Consider the following 22,477-nt stretch of genomic DNA (forward strand, 5'->3'; position numbering starts at 1 on the left):
ATACACGTTCCATTTCCAAATTCCATGTAAAATAACTTCTTGTTTCCTCATTATTTTTTCCTAAAACTTTTCTTTTGTCCGTCATTTTTTCATTAGATGACTCCATTGAAGTTAATGTCACTTATTCAACATGCACATAACAAATAGTAGATATGACCTACTTTATTCATTTGACTAGTCCACTGCACAATCATAGAAAATATTTCAAGCAAAGTTTTTATGCAATAGCAAAGTACATAAAAGTCTATCTTCAATAGAAAAGTACAATAGTAACAAAGCACACAAAGTTTGTCAGCAATAGCAAATTACATCTAAAAAAGAACTATCCCTAAGCAAAGTTTCTCCTAACTTGATAGTTAGCAAACATATTCATAGCTAATGTATCTCAAAATCTTGTCCAATCCTCGGTAGCTTGAATAGTTGTGATATCATCTATGACATTATTTTGAACTTCTTCCCTTGATTGATGGACTAACTCTTCATCAACAACAGATAAAAATTCTAAGTCTTGAACTTCTAAAAGTTGATCAGTTTGTTGTTCGTCTCTTATGAAATTGTGTAACACAAAACAAGCATTGATAATTCTTATTTGTGTCTTTATATCAAAAAATGAAGGAGTTCTTAATATACTCCATCTTTTTTTCAAGATCCCAAATGACCTTTCTATTGCATTTCGGGCACTTGCATGACGAAGATTAAATAACTCCTTATAACTTTGAGGGGTGTTTCCAATCCACTCATTGAGATGATATCTAGTCCCTCGATATGGTGCTAAAAATCCCGGACCATTGGTATATCCCGCATCCACAAGAAAATACTTACCTACAATGTTTAGAATAACAAACATAGACTTAAACTAGACCAAAAAAAAAGAAAAAGATTATTTCTAAGAAATATTACCAGTTGGAATTTCAAGTTTGTTTTGACGACGTAATGCATCTCGTAATACTCGAGAATCTCCTGCAGACCCTTCCCACCCAGGTAACACATAAATAAACCTTAAATCTGGACCACAAGCAGCTAACACATTTGTAGAGACATCACCCTTTCTATTACGATATCTAGGTCTCTCATCAGGAGAAACTATAACCGGAATATGAGTCCCATCAAGTGCTCCAATACATCTCTACAAACAAGACAATTTTTTTAGATTCTAAGAAAATTTTATAATTAACTAATTTCTCCTAACAATTGATAAACTTACCTCAAACCATCTCCACTTGTTTGCTTCCGCACCTTCTAAAGTACAGGGTTGAAAATTCAAATAGTCTTTGCTCACTTTCATTATCGCTCTCAAGACATCATTGAATTGCCTACTTATGGTTTCTTTAGATCTACAATAACTAAATTGCACTACCCTATATTTTAGGTTGTGAGCAAGGATATGTAAAAACATTGCTACTACTTCAGTTGTTGGAACATTTCTTGTTCTTACTAATCCACCCTTTTCTTGTAAAATTCTACAAAGGTTAAAAAATGCATTTTTACTAAGCCTCAATTGTTCAATGCAATCTTTATTTGTTCCTCTATAAAGACGATTAAGGAAGCTGTGACGTTCTAGTTCCCAATTACGGGTTGGTTCCTTAACAAAATAGTTATTATGATACCATGTCACTACACCAATGACCATATGAACAACACAAGCAGCAGCTAATAAGATTATCTTCTTATACTCTTCTCTTTTACGTTTTCTTGAAGTCATTGCAGTGTCAACTATGCTATGATCCATTTCTTCTCAATCCAAACTGCATGATAATGATATAAGATAATATGTGTATATATTATTTGGAGATTTAAAACAAATATCTAGGTAAAAGATGTAAAACAATAATACTAGTGCAATACAAAGCGTGCATAATTGGAAGGCAGAGAAAATGAATACAGTATTTTGGAGACAAGGTTGAGATATTAATCAATTAACAACTTAAATGCTTCCTTTGTCAAATATAATACAGTATATAATTGGAAGGCAGAGAAAATGAATACAGTATATAATGGATCACAATATCACGTTCACAAACAACAATATTTATCAAAGCAAACCAAATTACTACTTCAATTAAAATATAGGAGTATTAATAAGAAGCATGCATCAAGGAATGTAAATAAAAGAGAACATAAGTTATGTAGAAAATAAAAGACAACACACAACAGTCATTCCAATGAAAACAACTTAGCCCACGCATTTCATATTATTTTGTAAGATTAATTAGATACCTCTCCAGCGTTCACCGTAATGACATGCGGAGTAAACCAAGATCCTGGCCCTGCAAAAAGATTCCATTAGAGGATACCATCACATGCACAAGAAATTCAACCTTTAACTTCATGAGTGAAACAAAGGAGATCGTGCACATTTTTTTCAAATAATATAACATGTAGATATCCAATAGAACAGTGGACACAAGCAAATAAGAAATTAGCATATTCAGGACAAACAAAAATAAAATAAAATACACATAAGAAATGGGAACAACAGCACATGACACACGGACAAAAGAGTAATTTTGAAAATCAGGGAATCGATAACCCGATGGAAAAGGTCCCAACTCCAAAATTACAGTTCAAACATATAGATAAATAAAAAATATTTAAGTACAATAACAATTAACAGGTATCACAAAAAGGTAGATAGTTCCATTGCATTCATTTGATTCTTTTTTTGTTTTGCAGTTGTCAATTGCAAACCTGAAAATTCCAGCATTGTTACTAGTTAGCAGAAAGCTCTACATCTGCCAATTGAATAGTTAACATTGTTACTTGTTATTCCAGAATTGTAAATTAGTGATAAAAAATAATTAAAAATAGTGGATAAGTTAGATGATAATTGAAAATTTAATAGTTTATAAATATAAAATGAAATGAAAAGATTTTTAATTTTCTTATTGAATTTCAGAATTCGCTACTGTACATATTTTTAGAAGATAATTATCTTATCCTAAAAATTAGAATTGTAAATTTTTTTACTTCTAATTTTAATTTTTTATGAAATTAATTAAATAAATGAATTTATACTATAATTTATTGGTTTTGTATTGTAAAAATTATATATCTATATAAAAATATATAAATGGGGCATTTACTTTTGATGTCCATTTTTATTTAATAGATTTTGCTCCAAAATTAATTAAGAAATTATTAGTTCCTTCTCTTCCATTGCTCATGCACCCAACCTCAATTGTTATCACAGTAAATAAATTAAGGAACAAGTAATTTATCTAATATTTATATCTTGTTATATTTGTGGGACCATCAAAATTTCCTCTCTCCACTATAGTAGCATGACCTATTCGTTACTGTTTGTGCTACTTTCATTTTCCAATCTTGTTCAGGAGGCAAATCAGATGAATTCCAAATTGTAAGTGTTACAACATAATGATAGTTTATGAATTGACTTAACCTTCTTTGTACTTTTGAGGTTAAGCTGACTAATTTTATGTTCTTCATGGTATTTTTGTTTGGATAAATCTCTCCATAAATACTTATGAGAGAAGAAAATAAAAGAAAAAATGAAATAAGCTTCTCCATAAACTAAAACTAGTTTATGCATAGGTTAAAAATTAGCTTTTGGAGAAGTAATATCAGAAAACTTCTACTCATTAGCTTATGGAGAAGCTTTTTCTTTTTAATTTTCTTCTCCTATTAGTGCTTATAGAAAAGCTTGGCATTGTTGGTGTTTGGAGGAGTAGGGGCAGTTCTTGGAAAAACTCCGGTGACAAGGTCTTGTCGTAGGGTTCTGGTTGGAGGTTGCATGGCTATGGCCATAACATTTGGCCTCACCAAATTGATTGGCTCTGCTGATCTTTGAATGTCATTGTTTACTAGTCATTTAAGTACAATCCCATATTAGTAGTAATGTTTTTTTTTGGGGTCGTGTTGTGAGTAATCACGGTAGCTAGTATTACTCTTTGATAGATCAAACAACAGAATTCTAATATTTCTTAGAGGAAAATGGCATACTAGCTTAAACTTACTGTTTGTGCAGATAGTTAGGTTGGGATTCTATATCTGGAGAAGATCATTCTATTTCACTCTTGAGAGGAGAAGTTTTTCAAGCCTTGGCTACCTTTGATCATGATAAAACACAGCAAGAAGCATTACGCCGCTTTCAGATTTTGTTAGATGGCAGAAATACTTCTCTGCCTCCAGCCAACATTAGAAGGGTAACATTCATAATTTTTTTACAAGACATTGCTTTATTGCTTTGATTCTACTTATTTTTGACATGTAGACTTGAAAAATACTTTCAGGTTGCTTATGTAGCTGTAATGAGGAATACTACCACAGAAAATAGGACTGGATTGGAATCCCTATTGAGTTTCTATAGGAGTACTGATGTATTGCAGGAAAGGGAAAAATATTACGTATGACACAAGCATTTAAACTAAATGCAACTTCTCAAATTCCATAATCCCCATTATAGTAGCCAAAGCGCTAAGTCACTTGATTAAATGTTGTTATAAATTCATGCAGGTTCTATAGCATCAAGTGCAGATCCAAATGTAGTTATAGAAGTTCTGAATCTTTTGTTGTCTGATGCGGTATTATAATTTTCTTATGCAATTTCTTGTTATAAGAAGCTGAAATTCCTTCCTGTTTGACCTTTTTTTATTTGATTTCTTCTTAGATTCCAGATCAAGATATTATTTATGTACTAGCAGGAATAAGCAATGAAGGCAGTGAAACTGCTTGGAGATGGTTGAAGGTATGTGCTTCCATGGTAACAAGTTCTTAGTTGCTCTTGTGCTTTCATTACTAATATACCATATAATGTCTATAGGAGTAGATCGGAAAATAGTTCTGACTTCTGAGATTCATCTAAAACCAGTGAGGATTTGATAAAGACCACACTGACAGTGCATGCAAAGAAACCATTGCAATTCAAGGTCAGAGCTGTGGTGACAGTGAGGAATAAGATCAAAGAGGATTTCAAAGAGACTATGTTGAAGCATTTGGATGCCATCAATGATAGCATAGGAACAAGAAATGTTGTGCTGGAGCTTATCAGCATCGAGATTGATCCAAGTAAGCCAGCCTTTCTAATTAATAATTTTCTTTTCCTAGCTAGCTAGCTAGGTGTCACAAATTGACCATTTCTTTCTTCCATCATTTTAATGAATTGGTTCTGCTACTTAGAAACGAAATCTCCAAAGAAGAGCAGCAAAGCAGCTGGTCGAAGAAATCCAATGTCAAAGCAGAGAGAGTTAATTATACAACTGAATTCATTGTGGACTCGAATTTTGGAGTCCCTGGAGCTATTACTGTGACAAACAAACACCAAAGAGAGTTCTTCTTGGAAAGTATAACCATCGAAGGGTTTGTCAGTGGAGCAGTCCATTTCCCCTGCAAGTCGTGGGTACAAGGAGAGAGGATATTGAGGAAACAAGAAGACACATTCATTGAGGTCAAAAGATTCATTTTGGGCATGACAAAAATGAGCAATTGATCAGTTGACTGCAAATAATTTTCAATTGCAGTCTTGGGCCAGGCAGAACTTGTTATGCCCATAGTTATGCCTCAATAATAGTATCATTAGTTTGCTACAGATATCTAAAGATTTATTGCAGTAATGCTAATTTCTTCTAAAAATCAAAGGATGTATTATTTACTAACATATTTTGGTGGATAAATTTTAATTCCAAATCATCATGTCTTTTTACTATTCCTAAAAATACAGAATCAACAAGTAAATACCATCATATTTGAGTAAGATGCTCACGCTACCTTTATAGCATTGCAGATTTATTAATGGCAACAGAAGCCCTGAGATAGTCATGGGTGGGATTATAATTAGGAAATAAGAATAAGCAAAAAGCTTCCAATAGATTAATTTGGGGATGACCATCTTTTTAATTGTATACAATGTGGAATATATTTGTTATGCATATAGGTTACAGTTTTAGTGGTTTTAATGATTTTGTCAACCAAAAGTGTGGATTAGTTGCTCCTCAGAATCTATGAAATTATCTTTTAACTAGATAGTACTATTTTGGTTTCTTTCTAAAGTAGAGTGTACATCAACTCTATCAATGGATTTTTCTTTTTTTTAGCTGATGCCTATTCAACATCTTTTTCTCCATCTAAACAATTCAAGGTTTCTCTCTTCTCCTAGCTCATCCATCTATAAAGACAATTTAATACAAACAGTACTCAATGCAATTAAATACCTCAAGCCCTTAAAGAAGGGCTAAGGGTGTGAAGTTAAAGTAGAGTCTCAGAATGTTTTTTAAGAAAATGTTGAACTTCAACTAGATCTAGGAAATTTCTATCTATTAACAAGATGGAGTAGTTATCTAAGTTGCTTGAAGAAGCAACAACAAGAAACCAGACTGAGGGAAATAAGGATCTTAACCACAATGAGAAGGACTATTTGCTTCCTAAAGTAGTTGAATTCTCTGAAGAGAATAGACATGGGGGAAAAGACACATCTAAGGTAGAGCTTTCAGCCAATGAAGGACTCAACTCAAACAAAGCTTACAGGAATAAATCATTGATGACAGAGAAGTGGAACCTTGGAACCAGAGGAATAATTCCTCCTTGTCTTTTACCCCATGTCTGCAATCCATGGTAGCAACAGGGTCTGTTCTGCCCATAACGCAAATAATTATAATGATGGGCAGCATAAAATGGAAGTTGCAATCATGAAATCATTGTTTAGATAAGAAGAGATGCTTCATAAAACAAACAGATCCAGAGTTGGTGGCAGTGGTTTGCTTCATAAAACAAACAGATCCAGAGATGCTTCATAAAACAAACAGATCCAGAGAAGTTTCAATATAGGCTTTCAATCTCATAGAAAATGAAACATAAATCAAAAAAATCAAGCAACCCTTATAACTACAAAAATGAAATCAAAATCAAACAAACATAAACTTGAAAAAAGAAAAAAAATACAGAGATGAGTGAGGGAGAGAGGAACTTACCAGTGAAAAGAAGAAATGCCACGGAGAGGGAAGCTGCTAAGAGGGAAAGAGAGAGAGAGAGTGGTGTGCTGAGAGGGAGAGAGCTCGTGCGTGCGATGAGGGAGAGAGCTCGTGCGTTCGATGAGAGAGAGAGGTTCGTAGCGTGTGGTGTGAGGGTTACGGAGAATTTTAAATTCTTTGCTTTTTAATGAGAATTTCAAATTCTCTGAAATTAGCATATGAAAATACTTTTAAAAATGACAGCATTTTAATTACTTTTAAAATACCCCATCCAAACATATTACATTATTAAAAGGCAATTTAATATCTTTGTTGAAATACTTTACTTAGTTAAATTTCCCCATCCAAACACATAAAAGTTTTTAAAAAATTGAGTCAATCTTAGCTCTATAATTTATTTTCTTTGCCTATCCTTTGATGTAATTTGAATGTGAAACAAGAATTTCAGTGAATTCCTTCTTTAAGGGTGTTGACACATGGAAACAAGAAACCCTTATGGCGAAGGTTGCTTAAACATGACTCCTCTTTTATATGTTAAATTTCTTTTTAAGTTATGCATTTTGGTACTTTGGTTTTTTATGCATGGATGTTATAATTCCAGGAAGCTAAGAAGAATTCACAGATTGATGGCAGGGGTGAATCTACATGTATAACAGCTCAACAATTGTCCTTACAAAGTAAATTTTTTTACTTGAATATATTAAATAAATATTTTTTATCCCATTAAAAATAGATTTTATCCTCAAAAAATATGAGAAATTATAAAAGGTAAAAGAAAAAATAAATTGATATTAATTTTGTCCATTTTATCCTTTTAACTTTTATATTTTCAATTTGTCTAATACTTTTTTAATAAAAAATTGTATTATTTTTTTCGTCTGAAACAATATTAAATTATAGTTTTTTGCCTCCACTGATTTTTTTTTTAATCTGACACTAATAGATGGTAAGTGATTTGATGTTATTTCAATTCTAGCCTTTTGTATAGAGATACAGGGTTTATCAAACATGTGCTAATTTTCAATCTAATCAGACAGGAGACTCGGTCAAGGACAATACCAATCAATCCACGAAAAAAGTAGAACAAAATACAAACAGTTGCTTCCATTTATGTACCCAACATCTATATTTTCTAATGAAATCTAAAACTATCATGCAGGTTTTTGTCATTGAGAATATTCATTGGAATGAACTTGGACTTCTTTTCGCTGTCTGGATCATGATACTTGCATTAGAGATTGGAAAAGTTGGTATCCTATGAGCTGTTCTACTCACAATTTGAGTTTTTCATTTCTTGCATTTGTGGTCACTGGTCAACATAATATGATGATGATATATGCCTCTATTTTGGAACAGAATTACACAACAACTTGCTCTGGAGTATATTGGGTGATCAATCTACTACAGGTATAAAGAAAAGAGAAGAAATAACAGAAATCACTGTATATGTAGATAATAGTTTCCTGACATACATTTTCTCTTCAGGTTTATGTTGTCATGGTTATCCTTAATTCGGTGATTAAAAAAAGTTTGATCTTTCTGCTTGTGCTTGATAATGATTTTATTAATTAGTGGCATCTGAAATTGCAGATTGTATCCATGGGTAGAAAGTAATTCGGTGCAGATTTTCGGTTGATGTATCGTCTTCTCAAATTATTTCTGTTCATTGGAGCCATTGTTGCTCTAGGCTTAATGTTTACTCTGCCGAGTCTCACAGTTGGGGACATCTTTGCGAGCCTCCTAGCCTTTCGGATTTTGAAAAAAAAAAATCTTGGTGATGTAATTTCGGCAAACAAATACCTATAAATATTAATGATATTATGTTGGTCTATACTCTATACTTTATTTGTGTATTTGACTTTAACTTTATTTTACTTTTAATACTTTATTTGTGTATTTGACTTTAACTTTATTTTACTTTTAATCAAGGTTTGCAAACTCACTTAGCAAATAACCCGTGCATGTGCACTGTTGCAAACTAGTTTACATATAAAAAATAATGACTTATATAAGTTAAGTTTGATTTGAAATGAAAGTCAGATACATTTCAACTAGCATGGGTTGTTCCCTCCTGATTAAATGTCCTGAATTCAACTTACAGTTACGTTAAAAATACCTATAATAATTATATCGACTTTAACATAATTACCTTAGATTGAGATATTTGTATTCTAAAAAAAATATGCATTTCACGGTTGCTAACTAGTTCAAACATAAAGATATATCATTGCTATGCAGGGTTGTTAATCTGTCGCAATCTTGACAAATATTTCTGTGACTGCTTTTATGAAGAACAGGAAGTAGAAGTAAGGTGGAGCGAGAGCAAGCTTTCAAAACATCAGACTCAGAGTCATTGGCCCAATTCTTATTTAACCAACGCAACGAAAATCAGAATTTGTTTGTTGAATTTCTCTCTCTTCCGTGGCGGCGGCGGCAATGTCACGGACGATGGAGTGGGCGGCGAGGGCGGAGCACCTCCGCGGCATTTCGAGAAAGGTCGTGATCGCGGCGGTGGGCGCCTTCGCCAAAACGGTGTCGTCTCTTCTCAACACCGCCGCCGTTCACAACGCCGACACTCTCCTCCGCCTCGTCCGCTCCAGACCCCACTGCGTCCCCCTCATTAACGTTAGCAATCACATGTCCACGTCAGCACTCACACTCTCTTTCTTTTTTCTTTTTTTTTCTTTTGTTTTTGTTTATTTGTGAATGTAAAAAATGGTGCAGTTTGGATGATCCGGTTATGTGGGGATTCAAGGGTTTTCCCATCTTCGACACCAAGTTAGCTCGGTGGGTTTTCGCTGCCGAAGATATATGCTTCAAGAATGCCCTCTATTCCTATATTTTTCGGGTCGGTAAGTTTGATTTCAATTGCTATTTATTGTGTTTTTGTGATAACATGTGGTAATCGACAACCTGTTAAATGGTTTCAACTGTGTTAGATTGGATTTGATTGCTCATGTGTAGTAGTACTGTTTTGTTGTTGTTACATTTGTACTGAGCAATTAGGTGTGTCAGTGTCTTCCGTGAACCTAGTGGAGTAGCCGTGTACGTGCAATGCAGTGTGTGTAAGAGGGGTGTTGGAGAATTCTCGATTATGAAGAACATCGAAAAGGGACGATTCAAATAACATTTTGTGCTTTAAACTGAGAAGTTTTTCTTTTGTTTTTGTGACACTGTTGATGAGCTTACAAAGACCAGAAAATAATGGTTGGGTATTGTTTGTGTTGTCATCTTATTTTTTTCTTTTAGACCAATGATAGAAGCATTAATTAAGAAAAGGGAGCGTACAAGACTGGAGGATCAGGAATTCCCTAAACAAAACAACAGAGGAAACAAGGAAAAGTGACAAGAAAATGAGTCAAAAGAACAACCCTGTACCTTTATAAGTTTGACAGAGAGATACACACCCTTAGAGATGAAAGAATGTAAATAGGGTAATTGTATGTGGCTTAAATATTTTTTTGATCCCCCTAAGTTAGCATTTTTTCTTTTTTGGTGTATGTAAGTTCATTTTTCTAATTTTAGTCCCTGTAAATTTGCGCCTTTTCAATTTTGGTCCTGTAAGATATTTTGCTCATTTTTAGTTCATGTAAGTTTGTATTTTTCCAATTTTGGTCCCTGTAATCACAAACTTACGGGGACTATAAATTGAAAAATCAGTATCTTAAAGAGAACTAAAATTGGAAAAACGCAAATTTACATGGAATAAAAATGAGCAAAATATCTTACAGGGATCAAAAATAGAAAAATGCCAACTTACAAGGACTAAAATTAGAAAAATGAACTTAGAGGGACCAAAAATGAAAAACACTAACTTACTGGGACCAAAAACATATTTAAGTCATTGTATGTTGTATAGCCTTTATGTAATTACAATAATTGGGCTAACAGTAAATCCTTCTAATTTTTACTTTCAATATGAAAAATATTTTCTGTTGTGTAATTGAGATGAGACATAGATCCCTCATCTTGTTTCTTTTCATCTTGGGACAATACTTTAACACAACAGATCTGTTGCTTAAAAGTTGTTGAAAAGGAAATTTGCAGCTGAAGCACTTTAGTATCCTTTCGACTCCCAAAATTTAATTCTGAATCAAAAAAAGAAAAAAGAAAAACAGAATTGGCAAAAATGTCATTGAATATAACAAATCTGTTTATCAACTATCAAGGCCTTTCTTCAATGAATGTATTACATTGTGGTGATTTGGATGAAGTCCTTTTGTGTGTTGTCTTTGTCTATAGTTCAGTAGCATTGAATTAAACCCATTTCACTTCACTAGGCTAACAATGTTTGAATCGGAAGGTTAATACTTACTGTGATGCTTTACTGCTGTCTATTTCATATGATTGGGTTGAAGTTTATTAATATATGCATCAAAATATGCTGAAAAGCTTTTCTAGTTGTTTTTACAGAGTACTGTTGTTTCTAAAATGGTAACTTGCACAGGGAAATGCATACCTATTACAAGAGGTGGTGGAATTTATCAAGAGCACATGATTGAAGCTCTTGAGCGCTTAAAAGATGGAGAATGGGTATCTATATGTAACGTTTAATACTTTTTCCCCTCATACAAGCTTAACTCTTTTTTTATAATATTTTGGGTAGTTTATGTTAAAGTGATGATTATAATGACCTTCTAGTATAGTTAGGAATATATTTGTTCTTGTTTTTTCTTGGATGTTGATGTTAAATGGGTTACAAACTTTCCAAGTTACTGTAAATCCAAATATGAAACATGATCCTGAATGACAAATGGTAGACCCATTATCTCATGGGCCAAATATTTGGATGGTATACACAGAATGCCAAACAAAGGGATTGAGACGGCATAGCAGAATGGGAAGACTATATAGGGAGATTAGTTAGAGGAGAAAGGGCATAAATGATTATTCTCTCATTCAGTTATATGCTAAGGGAAGAGGAGTATTTTCTGTAGGAGCTTTACTCTGGGGAAGTGTGAGCAAGTAGCCATCTTGTACCTCTCTGTTCTTTTTCCTTCTTAAATAATTGCCATAGCACCACCATTACACTATAATGTTGTGTTTTCCAACCCCTCTGCAGCTCTGTCATAAGCAGTTTGTGGAGGCCAGCTATGAAAGCCCCATAGGCTACAATGGCTTGTTTATATGGCGGAGGTTTGGCCTTCCACTATTGATAACCATGCCTTTACCCTTTTATGCTTTGAAGCTTACATAAAATACAACAAAATATCAGTCTGTCTTTACTCTTCGCTGTTGGGTTCCTATCATCTTCCTATGAATTATTCAGTTGCATGATGGATCATGGTTGTGACTTGTGATTCATCTTCCTTTTACTAGTGACTTCTAAACATTTCAGAACAAAATGCTAGGATAGTTTATTTAGGTAGTTTTGGTTTTGTGGTGAAATATCCTTGCTTCAAATGGGCAAGTCTAAGTTTTAAATGTGGACTGTATCACATGATACAGCCACAGTCAATCCACAATTGCAGCTTGCTTTTGCCTGCAATTTAGTTACCCAACCACAATCATATTCATAGCTGCAACTTGTAATTTCAATGTACAAGAAATTAATGTTGCCTACAACAGGTGTATATGGAGGGTAGAAATTGGTTTATTCATGATATTGATTTAGTAGTTTGGAACTGATTCTAAGGTTGCTTAGGTGTTCTTTGGATTGGGAAGCACTTTTCATTTTTTATTTTCTATGATTATTTTATAGTGAATTTTTCAGTTTTTTCATTGAAGATCAAATCTTAAACCAAACCCACTTCTCACTGGTGATTCCTAGATCACCAAAGCTTCAGCAACCATTCTCTGCTGTTGCACATAAAATATGCTCTAGACTGCAATTTGTTTTATTTATTTCCAAGCCATGCTTGATAAAATTTGGATTTTTGAGCTGAATTGAATGAGGGATGGAGGAGTAAGAAGGGAGAAGAATTTCTAGTTACTTGAATTTCTAAGTGGGTCACAATAAATTAATGCTGGTTGATGGATGTTTTAATTTTCTTTTTATTTAATTGAATATGGTCTTTCCCTTGCATCACTGGGTAAGCAGAGTTTAAAATGGGTTTGTTTTTATGACAAGAAAATTGCCAAATTAAAAAGATGTATGTGCCTCTGATTTAGGGAAAGCATTTATTATTAAACATTTTCCTTTGGGCCAAATTAAACATAAGCTTTCTTTCCTATTTGTGCAAAAAAAAGAAAAAGAATCAATGATCAACAGAGCCTTTTACACTTAATCTTTATTCAATTTTTATGAAGGTCAATCGATACAGTAAATTGGTATACCACAGCCATCAGAGAACTAGTTTCAGAAATTCTCTAAAAGCTGGTGCTTTAATTAGATAGATGCTGCCAAACGGTGTTTTATTGCCCAAATGAAAATTCTTTATTACTAGTAAAGTAGAACTGATATATCATTTCTGAATTTGTTATGGCAGCTTCATACTTTTCCAGAAGGAAAAGTGTATCAAGAAGATGTGCCTATAAGGCGGTTGAAATGGGGAACTGCTAGCCTAATTGTTCGAGCACCTATAACTCCAATTGTATTGCCAATTGTCCATCATGGTTTTCACGAGGTAATTCAGCTTTTCTCTGCTTTCCCTATAAGCTTTATATTCTATACTTCTAGCTGTTTTTTCTCACCCACTGGGAGCACTTTCAATTGATCTTTGCTATGGAAAGTTGTAGTTATTAATCACATGCAATAGTGGCATTGTAGTGCTGTAGCAGCCAATGTTATCAAACTCGAACTGGTCATCGCCTCAGTCGGGATACTGGGTCAGGGGTCACTAGTTGACCTGCATGACCCCGTCTATATTAAAAAAATATAAAAATAATTTCATAATCTGTAAACTTGTTCACTTAATATTTAAACTTTAACAAAAATCAACATATTTAGAAGCATAATTATGAACTTGTTTAAAATTTTGTTTAAAATATATTATCATCATCTATTTATTAAAAATATCATTGTTGTACTCCGTCAGACATAATCTAATACACACACAAATTAGCCAAGGGAAAATTGAAAGTGACTAAAACTTTATCATCTCAAATTCTAAGATGCAGTTATGTTTGGTAAAAAAATGTAAGCAAATCTAAGGTATAAATTGAGTTTTCTCATATGAGTGATGTTGTTCAACTGTTAAAAGAAAAAAGAAAAAAAAAAAAAACTCGAACATGCATGACCTATTGAGTCACCCTGGTCACCGGTTCGAAGCCAAGTCGCACTGAGTCTGATTGGGTCACATTGGGTCATGTGCACGCCGGTTTTGACACACGCCTTAGATCGGTGGAACTCCTGAGTCCCGGGCCAACAGGTTGGCCCGGCCAGGTTGATCCGAGTCTGATAACTATGGTAGCAACATACTGCGGTCCTTGGCTGCTACAGGTCTTCTTTCGGAGAGTGTTTTTGGCTTGCATCTGAAATTGTGGCCAAAACCACAGATTTTCACATGCAACAGCAGTGCAACGCCAATGGGTGGTGAAACTGAAACTGAAAAGCCTCCTTTTGGTCCTGTTTCAATGTCATTTTAGAGGTAAAAATGGAATTCCACCCTCTTTTCAGATCTTAGGGGGGAATCCTAATTTTCCCCACTTTCCCTCCATTGTGGTCTCTGTTTCCCACCCACCACTCTAAACTCTGAAGCACACCAACCCTCCATCACTGGAAACCTTCTCTTCAGCATTGTGTGACTGCAACCTTCTCTTTTGGGTTCAGACAGTGTCTCTCTGTTTGTGGCCACATTGTTTCTGTTAAATCTGTTTCTGGCAACATTCCAGTGTTGGCCACTGAATAATAATAGTGACCCAGAAAGAAGATTATCTTGAAGATACTGAATTTTAAGACTTTTATTGAATGTTTGAGATCGTAAGATATATTGTTTCCTTGACTTTGTTACTTACATGTTTGTTTTGCATAAGATGCCTTTTTATCGTCAATTCTTCCCCCAAAAAATCATTAATTTTGAGCATTTATAATTATATATGTATGAGCCATCCAATTACAGCTTGCTGAAGTACTAAACATCAAGCTCCTACGCCCCTTTAGGAGCTTGAACCTAGGCTGCATTGAGCTGTCTGAGTGTCACCTCGAGGTCCACTTAACCAATAAAGGAAAGGCAAAATTTGGGAAGTAACACGATGATCCCCATCATTTTAGCCTTAAATCAACTTGCTATTCTCTCGATTCAAATTGCCATAAATGTACCATTGGTATAAATCCAGAGGCTGGGCAAGGAAGGCATATTCCCCTTTTGGTCTCGCTATTCTGGGCTAGTATGGATTCATACCCTCCCCTTGTCTATGCTAGCTTGGCCTTTTGGAGTCATACATGAAAAATAGCATTTTTTGGGCCCGCCACTACACCATTATCTGAGATTGATAGCCATGCTTAAAGTCATGAAAATATGATTATTTATGTAGTCCTTAAATATTTGATAAATTATTATAATTTAATATTATATTGGCCAGCAGACACTGAATAGTTTCTCTGCATTAAGGGAGACTGGATTTGCATTATTCTGGTTGGTTGATGCCTTACTGTTACTAGTGATTTACTGTTTTCTGTATTTCTTTTATTACACACTGCATAAGAGATTGGTTTTCTATCACTGTTGTTTTTTCTTTTTTGTCCCAATATAAATGCTATAGATGCCTAATGGTGAATGAGCAAGCTTCCTCATGGTTTTCTTTGTACATGTTTTTGATCTATAAAATTCTGGCTAGCGTAATGATTGAACAGTGATGTTTTAAGTTGTAAGCTTATTCCGGTTATTGATGCTTGCTCATATTTCTAGGTGATGCCAGAGAAATACATGTTTGGTAGACGACCTCCTGTACCATTATGGAATAAGAAAATAGACATAATTATTGGTGATCCAATTGAATTCGACCTTCCAGCAATGAGGCAAAAGGCTATTTCCCAGTCTCGTAATGAGTCATTCCCTACCATTGGATGGCCCAGCACTCCTGATGGTTTGGATGAATTAGCACAAAGATGTCTCTACACCGCAATTTCAGAGCAAATCCGTGCTGCAATGGAGAGATTAAGGTGTTTTGGTAAAAGTTTTGTGAAGTCATGGGTAGGTTCAAACCTACCTAAGTCAGAGATTAAGGTGTTTTAGATCTTGAGTTGATTAGTTGTATTCATTCTTTGTTGTTGCAATTGATGGTTGAGTGAGAGATCTTAACTTCGGCTTCTTAAAATCAAGTGTCACTCGTTAGAATAGACACTAGCTTTGTAGGGTAAGATGGTTCCTCCCTTACACCCCAAAATTATTAGATGGGCAAGTATTTCAAAATCCAAAGTTCCATTTTAAAAATAAAAGTTTCAGTCCTTGATAAGTAACTTTGGAAGGTTAGTAACATCCATGAGCTTTGATCCTTAGCATTTTAGTAGTGGATAGATAGAAAGAAGCAGCTGGAAGTGGCATTTCAGGAGAGGACACAGTTCAAGTGGGTCTCATTGTTCCTTTCTTTCTGTGTAATGTACAATATCCTAATCCATGGTTTCGTATGATGTGCCTGCCGTATCATCCGTGTTCATTTGTCCACATGGTGCTGGTTCTATTTGGTTTGCTCCATTCTTTTGTGGTCCCTAACAAACCTCTGTTTTTTTGCTAACAAATTTACAGCAAAGAGCGGAAAACAAGGGGCAGCATCATTCCTAGTGAGAGAAATTCAATTTTTATTAGCAGAAGAAATAGGAAAAGGGCCATCAGGTACGGAAAATCTAATACTAATGGTTGCATTTGAAAATTAAATTTGCAGTAATTTAGCTTAACTTAGATAAATTTTTTGACAAATCCTCATAGAAAAAGAAAATAAGATGAAATAAAGAGATAAAACAAATCAATTTTTTTTTTTATATTTGTGAAAAAAGTAAACGAGAGAATTTTTAAGTTCCTCTCAAAAAAGAGAATTTCTAAGTTGAGATGTATTGATTGACTTCAACTTGTGGGAAAAATTTAACTCATTTTATCTGGTTGATTAAGTGTTTATTAAGAAGTTTATTCAAATTGAACTTTAATAATAAAAGCTCCAATAAAAAATAATAATAATAAAAAGAAGTTATGACCTCCAAGAGGTTATGTAAATATGGTTTGAAAATTACGTGTAATTATTTCTTCAAAAAAAGTTACGTGTAATTAACTATGACCTTACAAAAGTAAAAGATGTTGCAAGGTGAAAATTGTATTCCAATTCCATAATTGCATCATGAGAATGAGGACTGTTCGCGAATCTTACAGTTTCTTTCTTAGTTATTTCTTATTATTAAGAGAACATTCTGGTCTCATTGAATAATTTGTTTCACTCTATTAGTGGGGTCAACTTGGGATTCCATTAGAGTAAAATAGAAGTATGAAATGCATTTTTTTATATGCTTGATGTATGCGGCCCCTTTTTCAATATGAAAGTAATGTCATTGTGTACAAAACAGTTACAAAAGGTGGGTTAGCCTTAATTTATTGAAGATTTGAAGGTGAAAAAAAAATGAAAAGGTGGTGTGTTAAAGGAGTGATGACATCCTATTCGGATAATAATGTTTATAACAATTTCGTTTGCACCATATTTAGACAACACATGAAAAAGCGTGTATATTACTTAAATCATCAATCAATTTATTATTGCCTAATTATAAGGGTATCCAACAAGATTATTAAAACCGGACCGACCGGTTAAACCGTTAACCGGTTACAAGTTCGGTTCAAAGCTGAAAACCATGGTTGTTAAAATCGCGCTTTAACTCGTGAAATCGTATGATTTTACGATTCCACCAAGGATCGACGAGTTGAATCGGAAGTAGAATCGAAACCGGAGTAGACTCGTCTGATTTAGCGCAGACTCGGGCGAGTTTAGGTAGACTCGCGAGTCTGCGACGAGTCCACGAGTTTATGAAATTTTTGAAACGGCGCCATTTTGAAGTTGAGCTCCCTTACTCGCGAGTCGTGACTAAATGGTCGTGTTGTGCTGAAGCTGAGTTACTCATTGTTGTTCTGCTTTGAAAGCCCTCACTCGCATTGTCATTGCTGGCCCTCAGTTGCGGTCCTCGTCGTCACTAGTCCTCTGTCCTCCGTCGTCATCGCTGCCTCGTTGGTCCTCACTCGTGCTCCAAGCTTTGCTTCACGTCACGACGCCTAGGTAATTTCTCCTGAGTCCTCTCCTTTCATGACCTAACTCGTGTCGTGGTGTTCCCTTCCCCTGCAACTACAAGGCTTCTCATGAGTTGTTAGATGCCTCTGGTTGATTGTGCATCTTACACTGTGAGGTCTTGGGTTTTTAGTTTTTTTACTGTTGACCTAACAGTGAGCATTTTAGTGATTTTTGTGTGATTCGATTTTAATTGTGCATCTTTGTTGATTGTGTGATTCGATTTTAATTGTGCATCTTCCACTGGTTGATTATACATCTTCCACTGCTTAGATGCATTCGATTTTAATGATTTTTGTGTGATTATCATCATTCATTTTGTTGGACATGTTGCTTTGAAAAGTTCCCTTTCCTCTTCCAGATCTCCCCTTACTGCTCCCCGCAGCATCTTTTGAGGTCGTTGCTTTGCCGAAGGCAGCTCCATTACTACCCTCATCAGATAGACCATTCTCTAATGCCCTTACTAAATTCTCAAAGTAGTTTCTAGTCACACTGCCAAAACATATGTACCAGAAAATGAATGAAGCATAACTCCAATCCAAAAAAATCATGATTAAATCAACTTAAAATGGAGTTCAAGGCAAATGATTAAGAAAAAGAGTAATATACACCTTGTCAATCCGGCTAGCTTTGTAAGAAAGTCATTGAATTCTTTAGATGAAGTCTCTCCAGACCAGATTCTGCTTCACCAGAAAACAAATTATAGTTTATTACTATTTACAGAGGACTCACCACAAAAATTTATAATTAAATTCAATTTGAAAAACAAAACCTTGTAAGTACTCAAAGAACTGCTTTTTTGCATGCTTATGCTCCGGCAAATAGAACCCATATGCATATGTCCATTTCAGCACTCTTCTACACTCAATTATCTGAAAACATGAAAGACTTATTAGGAAGCCATCTATTTCACCCTGAAATGAATTTTATGCTATTGTGGCAACTATCATTGAAATTCCTTACAGCTATATAACAGCAAAGAAAAACGTAATAAGATTGCAGGCACTAAAGAAATTTCTCACAAAATCACCAGCTTCAGGAAAAAGGAAGAGCTGCTTTACTTGGTGTTTCATGTTTGTCGAGGAAAGGTGGGTCAGAATTTTATTTGTATTTAATTGTTTTAGATGCTGCTTTTATCAGGCAACAATTGTGGAATGAGCAATTTGATTTTTGCTATGCTTTAGTAGTGCTACAGACTACATTTTTCCCTAGATAGGACTTTATTTTTTTACGTGAGAACAACAAAAATAGATATTCACAACTAGATTTTGCTATGAATGGTTGAGATTAAGTCATACAAGTTATGTGAGTTTTTCAAAAATCACCAGCTTCAGGAAAAAGATTGAAGAACAAATTAAACTCCCAACCCCCTTTAAGTTTGAAAACATTACATTGACACAAAAAATCTGCTTGGAGATAGAAGCTGGAACACAATTGTGGTTAAGGTAGCATGTGGCTGAAACTAGAAATATAGGTTGGGATAAAAAAAATTATGTTTTGTTTGTTCAAAAAAATCTGCTTGGAGATAGAAGCTTGTATTTTTATTTTACTTAAGGTCATTCAATACAAGCTGGAACACACTTGTATTTTTATTTTATTTTGACAATTTTGAAGTCTAATTATTTTTATATACGAGCTTGCTTCCTTTTCTAGTTTTCATTTTCCAACTTCTGAATGAAATCATGACCTGAAATTTGAAAATCAAAAGCTTCCTTTTCTAGCTTCCTTTTATAGGTTCATAAGTTTATAAACATGTTTTTTATGTACCACTTTAAGGTAGAATCCTTTTTGTTTTGTCATTCTTGGATCAAATTATTGAATTATTGTTAAAGTTTATTATTTTCATTTATTTTAGGGTTGAAATATTTATTTATGATTTTATATAAAAGAATATTAATATTTTTTTTATTTGAGTAAACTCTTACGATTTTACGAGTCGAGTTTACACAGTCTCCACAATTCTACGTAGAATCGTGAGTCTGATAACCTTGTTAAAAATTGTCCAACAAATTATACCGGAATTCAAGTCCGGTTAAACCTTAGACTCCTTTACCCGGCGCATTGCTGCTACATGTCATCTGTAATGGAGCTTACATAGTTGTGTTTTTATAAGAAGCGAAGTGGGACTCTTTGTTCACTGGGGTGAATAGTTTTTAATATAAGACTTCATTGAACTAATGTTTTCAAACAGATAATGTGGGACTAAGTTTTCACACAAGGCACAGTGACTCTTTCCCAACATTATACTGGTCGCCTGGTTTCAATATGCAAAGTTATTGTGAAATAGTTCCACATTGAAATGGCAAGGTATTATTGGGAATTAGTCATTTAGTCCTACACCAGTATAATGTTGGGAAAGAGTCACTGTGCCTTGTGTGAAAACATAGTCCCACATCATGTGCCTTGTGTGAAAACATAGTCCCACATCATGTGTTCGAACATGTAAGTTCAATGATGTCTTATATTTAAAAATAGGCACAGGCGACCATGGTCAAGTATGAGAATTTGTGTATAGTGTATAATATTTTTTACCTTTAGATTAATCTTACTCACAAATTACTATGGTGTATCTCCTGTACCGGGTACCTTCTCTGTCCTCATTAGATTCTAACTCCAAATCATCATACCCCATCTCCTTTTCACTTCTGTGTTAGAGGAGCAAAAGTGACTAATGGTATGTAAATATTAGTGTAGAGTATATAGTAAATGATTAATTTCTATTGAACTTTTAATAAGATATTATTTTATTCATAAGAATCAAAATAGTATTAGATGATTTATAATAATTTATTCATCATATTCAATTAACTGAGTTAATTTCCCTTAACCAATAGGATCTTTCTTTTAATTATGTTTCTTTTTACATCTACAAAAATAATATGACTTTGAGATTTTGGTTAAGAGACAAAAATAATATAACTTTGAGATTTTGGTTAAGAGGTTCAAATTTAGTTTCACTCATATCAATGACATATATACAATTACTTTTTAATTAACAAATTATCAAAATTATTTTTTTAACAAATAATTAAAATTCTTAAATGATACTGAATTACTGTCTATTGGCAGGCTGATAACGGGGTCTGCCATGCTTATAATTCAATGATGAAGCATTAGCATTCCGGAATTTTAACGGCCGGAGAAACAAGTTTGCTGCACAAGATAAAATATATATCCGTCAACGGAATTACGGAAATATAAATGGAATAGTGCAATATCAATAGCTGAGTTATAATCAATTTTTCTTTTTTAATTCTGTCTACTGTTTGTTAGTCCATACACATATATACAATTTTCACAAAGAGAAGGAGAAGAAAAGATTGAAGAGGAGAGTTGAGGGACAGAAGGGAAATCGGGAAAGAGAATATAAAGTATATTCATTCTTTTTTTTTTACTTTTTACATACGTGTGATAAAAAGATTATATTAATTTATTGAGTAACAAATTTTAATATTTTAGTTTTATATTTCATTTTTTATGTTTCATAATTATTTTTAAAATTCTGTAGTCTGCTATTCCTTAATATTTTTGGGAAATTAAACGCATCCCAGGGTCAGAAATACAATTCAGACTGCTAAGGTATTTCCTTGACGATTTTTGTCAGCTTTATTAGATTGGAAGTTTTCTACCAAACACCAATTTGCATCTTCCAAAACAATTTAGGGCATGTTAGCCTATATGTTGCAAACGAACGCTATTCGTAAAATGAAGTTTACAAAATATTCTCATTTTTGTTTTTGCGTTTAGTTTGTAGTAAATCATGGAATTTGATTTCAAAATTTATGCAAAACAAGTTAGACTGGAAACCAAATATGCCATTAACCTTTTGGTGTAATGGTAACTGGCAAGTATTCTTACTTGTCATTTCACAACAAAGAGAACGTGATTTCTTTTTACTTATGTAATGTTTAGTTCAAAAAGTTAAGCGAAATATTACCTCGCCCAAAAGCTAAACATGTCACAGTCACATTGTCATTATATCAGCTATGTAGAACTCTTGTCTTGCAGTGAACATTTTTCGACTGGAAACTTAGGAGAGTTTGGTCAGTATTTGGCTGAGTTATTTTGTTGCCGCATATGGGCTAGCAGCATCCACACATTGAATTAGGCATGATATGTCCGCATTCATCTATTTCGATCCGGGTAATATACATGAACACTTTAAAACATCACAAACTCTATACTAATTCATATTTTTTTCTATTTTATTTTTCTATAATATTATAGACTTATATATAATTTTTATTTTTTTATCGACAAATGATAGTTATTAAATGTTAATGTTTTTTTTTGTTAATAGAGAGAATTGAATCTTTGCTTGGAAGGTATAAAATTTTATATAAACAATATAATACATCGTATTAACAGACAATTCTTTTAATATAAAAAATAATATACATTATTAAGGAATA

General features: G+C 33.7%; 2 protein-coding genes and 1 long non-coding RNA gene across 5 annotated transcripts; 2 read left to right on the forward strand and 1 right to left on the reverse strand.

Moving 5' to 3' along the window:
- Window positions 1-192: 192 nt before the first annotated feature.
- On the reverse strand, window positions 193-1,285 carry LOC114389875 (protein ALP1-like). The gene is made up of 3 exons (XM_028350591.1): window positions 1,205-1,285; window positions 901-1,126; window positions 193-822 (listed from the first exon to the last, which is right to left on the reverse strand). The coding sequence occupies exons 1-3, from the start codon at window positions 1,283-1,285 to the stop codon at window positions 386-388; spliced, it is 744 nt and encodes a 247-aa protein (XP_028206392.1). The 3' UTR covers window positions 193-385.
- Window positions 1,286-8,074: 6,789 nt separating this feature from the next.
- LOC114390344 lies at window positions 8,075-8,741 on the forward strand. Its single transcript, XR_003661883.1, has 3 exons — window positions 8,075-8,169; window positions 8,280-8,330; window positions 8,514-8,741. It is a non-coding gene; the product is annotated as an uncharacterized LOC114390344 (long non-coding RNA).
- A 315-nt stretch (window positions 8,742-9,056) lies between these two features.
- LOC114389667 (N-acylphosphatidylethanolamine synthase-like) lies at window positions 9,057-21,490 on the forward strand. 3 transcript variants are annotated; one of them, XM_028350396.1, is made up of 8 exons: window positions 9,057-9,568; window positions 9,648-9,775; window positions 11,371-11,456; window positions 13,352-13,489; window positions 15,713-15,997; window positions 16,550-16,636; window positions 19,061-19,153; window positions 21,135-21,470. In XM_028350396.1, exons 1-6 carry the CDS (start codon window positions 9,360-9,362, stop codon window positions 16,583-16,585), a joined length of 882 nt encoding a protein of 293 aa, XP_028206197.1. In that variant the 5' UTR covers window positions 9,057-9,359; the 3' UTR covers window positions 16,586-16,636; window positions 19,061-19,153; window positions 21,135-21,470. The 3 variants fall into 3 exon arrangements, with proteins under 3 accessions (XP_028206197.1, XP_028206196.1, XP_028206195.1); XM_028350395.1 differs by having other exon boundaries at window positions 16,550-19,153; window positions 21,135-21,490; XM_028350394.1 differs by lacking the exons at window positions 16,550-16,636; window positions 19,061-19,153; window positions 21,135-21,470 and having other exon boundaries at window positions 9,087-9,568; window positions 15,713-16,466.
- The last annotated feature ends 987 nt before the right edge of the window (window positions 21,491-22,477 follow it).

The sequence above is a fragment of the Glycine soja genome, chromosome 16 (genome assembly GCF_004193775.1).
Source record: "Glycine soja cultivar W05 chromosome 16, ASM419377v2, whole genome shotgun sequence".
Classification (NCBI taxonomy): Eukaryota; Viridiplantae; Streptophyta; class Magnoliopsida; order Fabales; family Fabaceae; genus Glycine; species Glycine soja.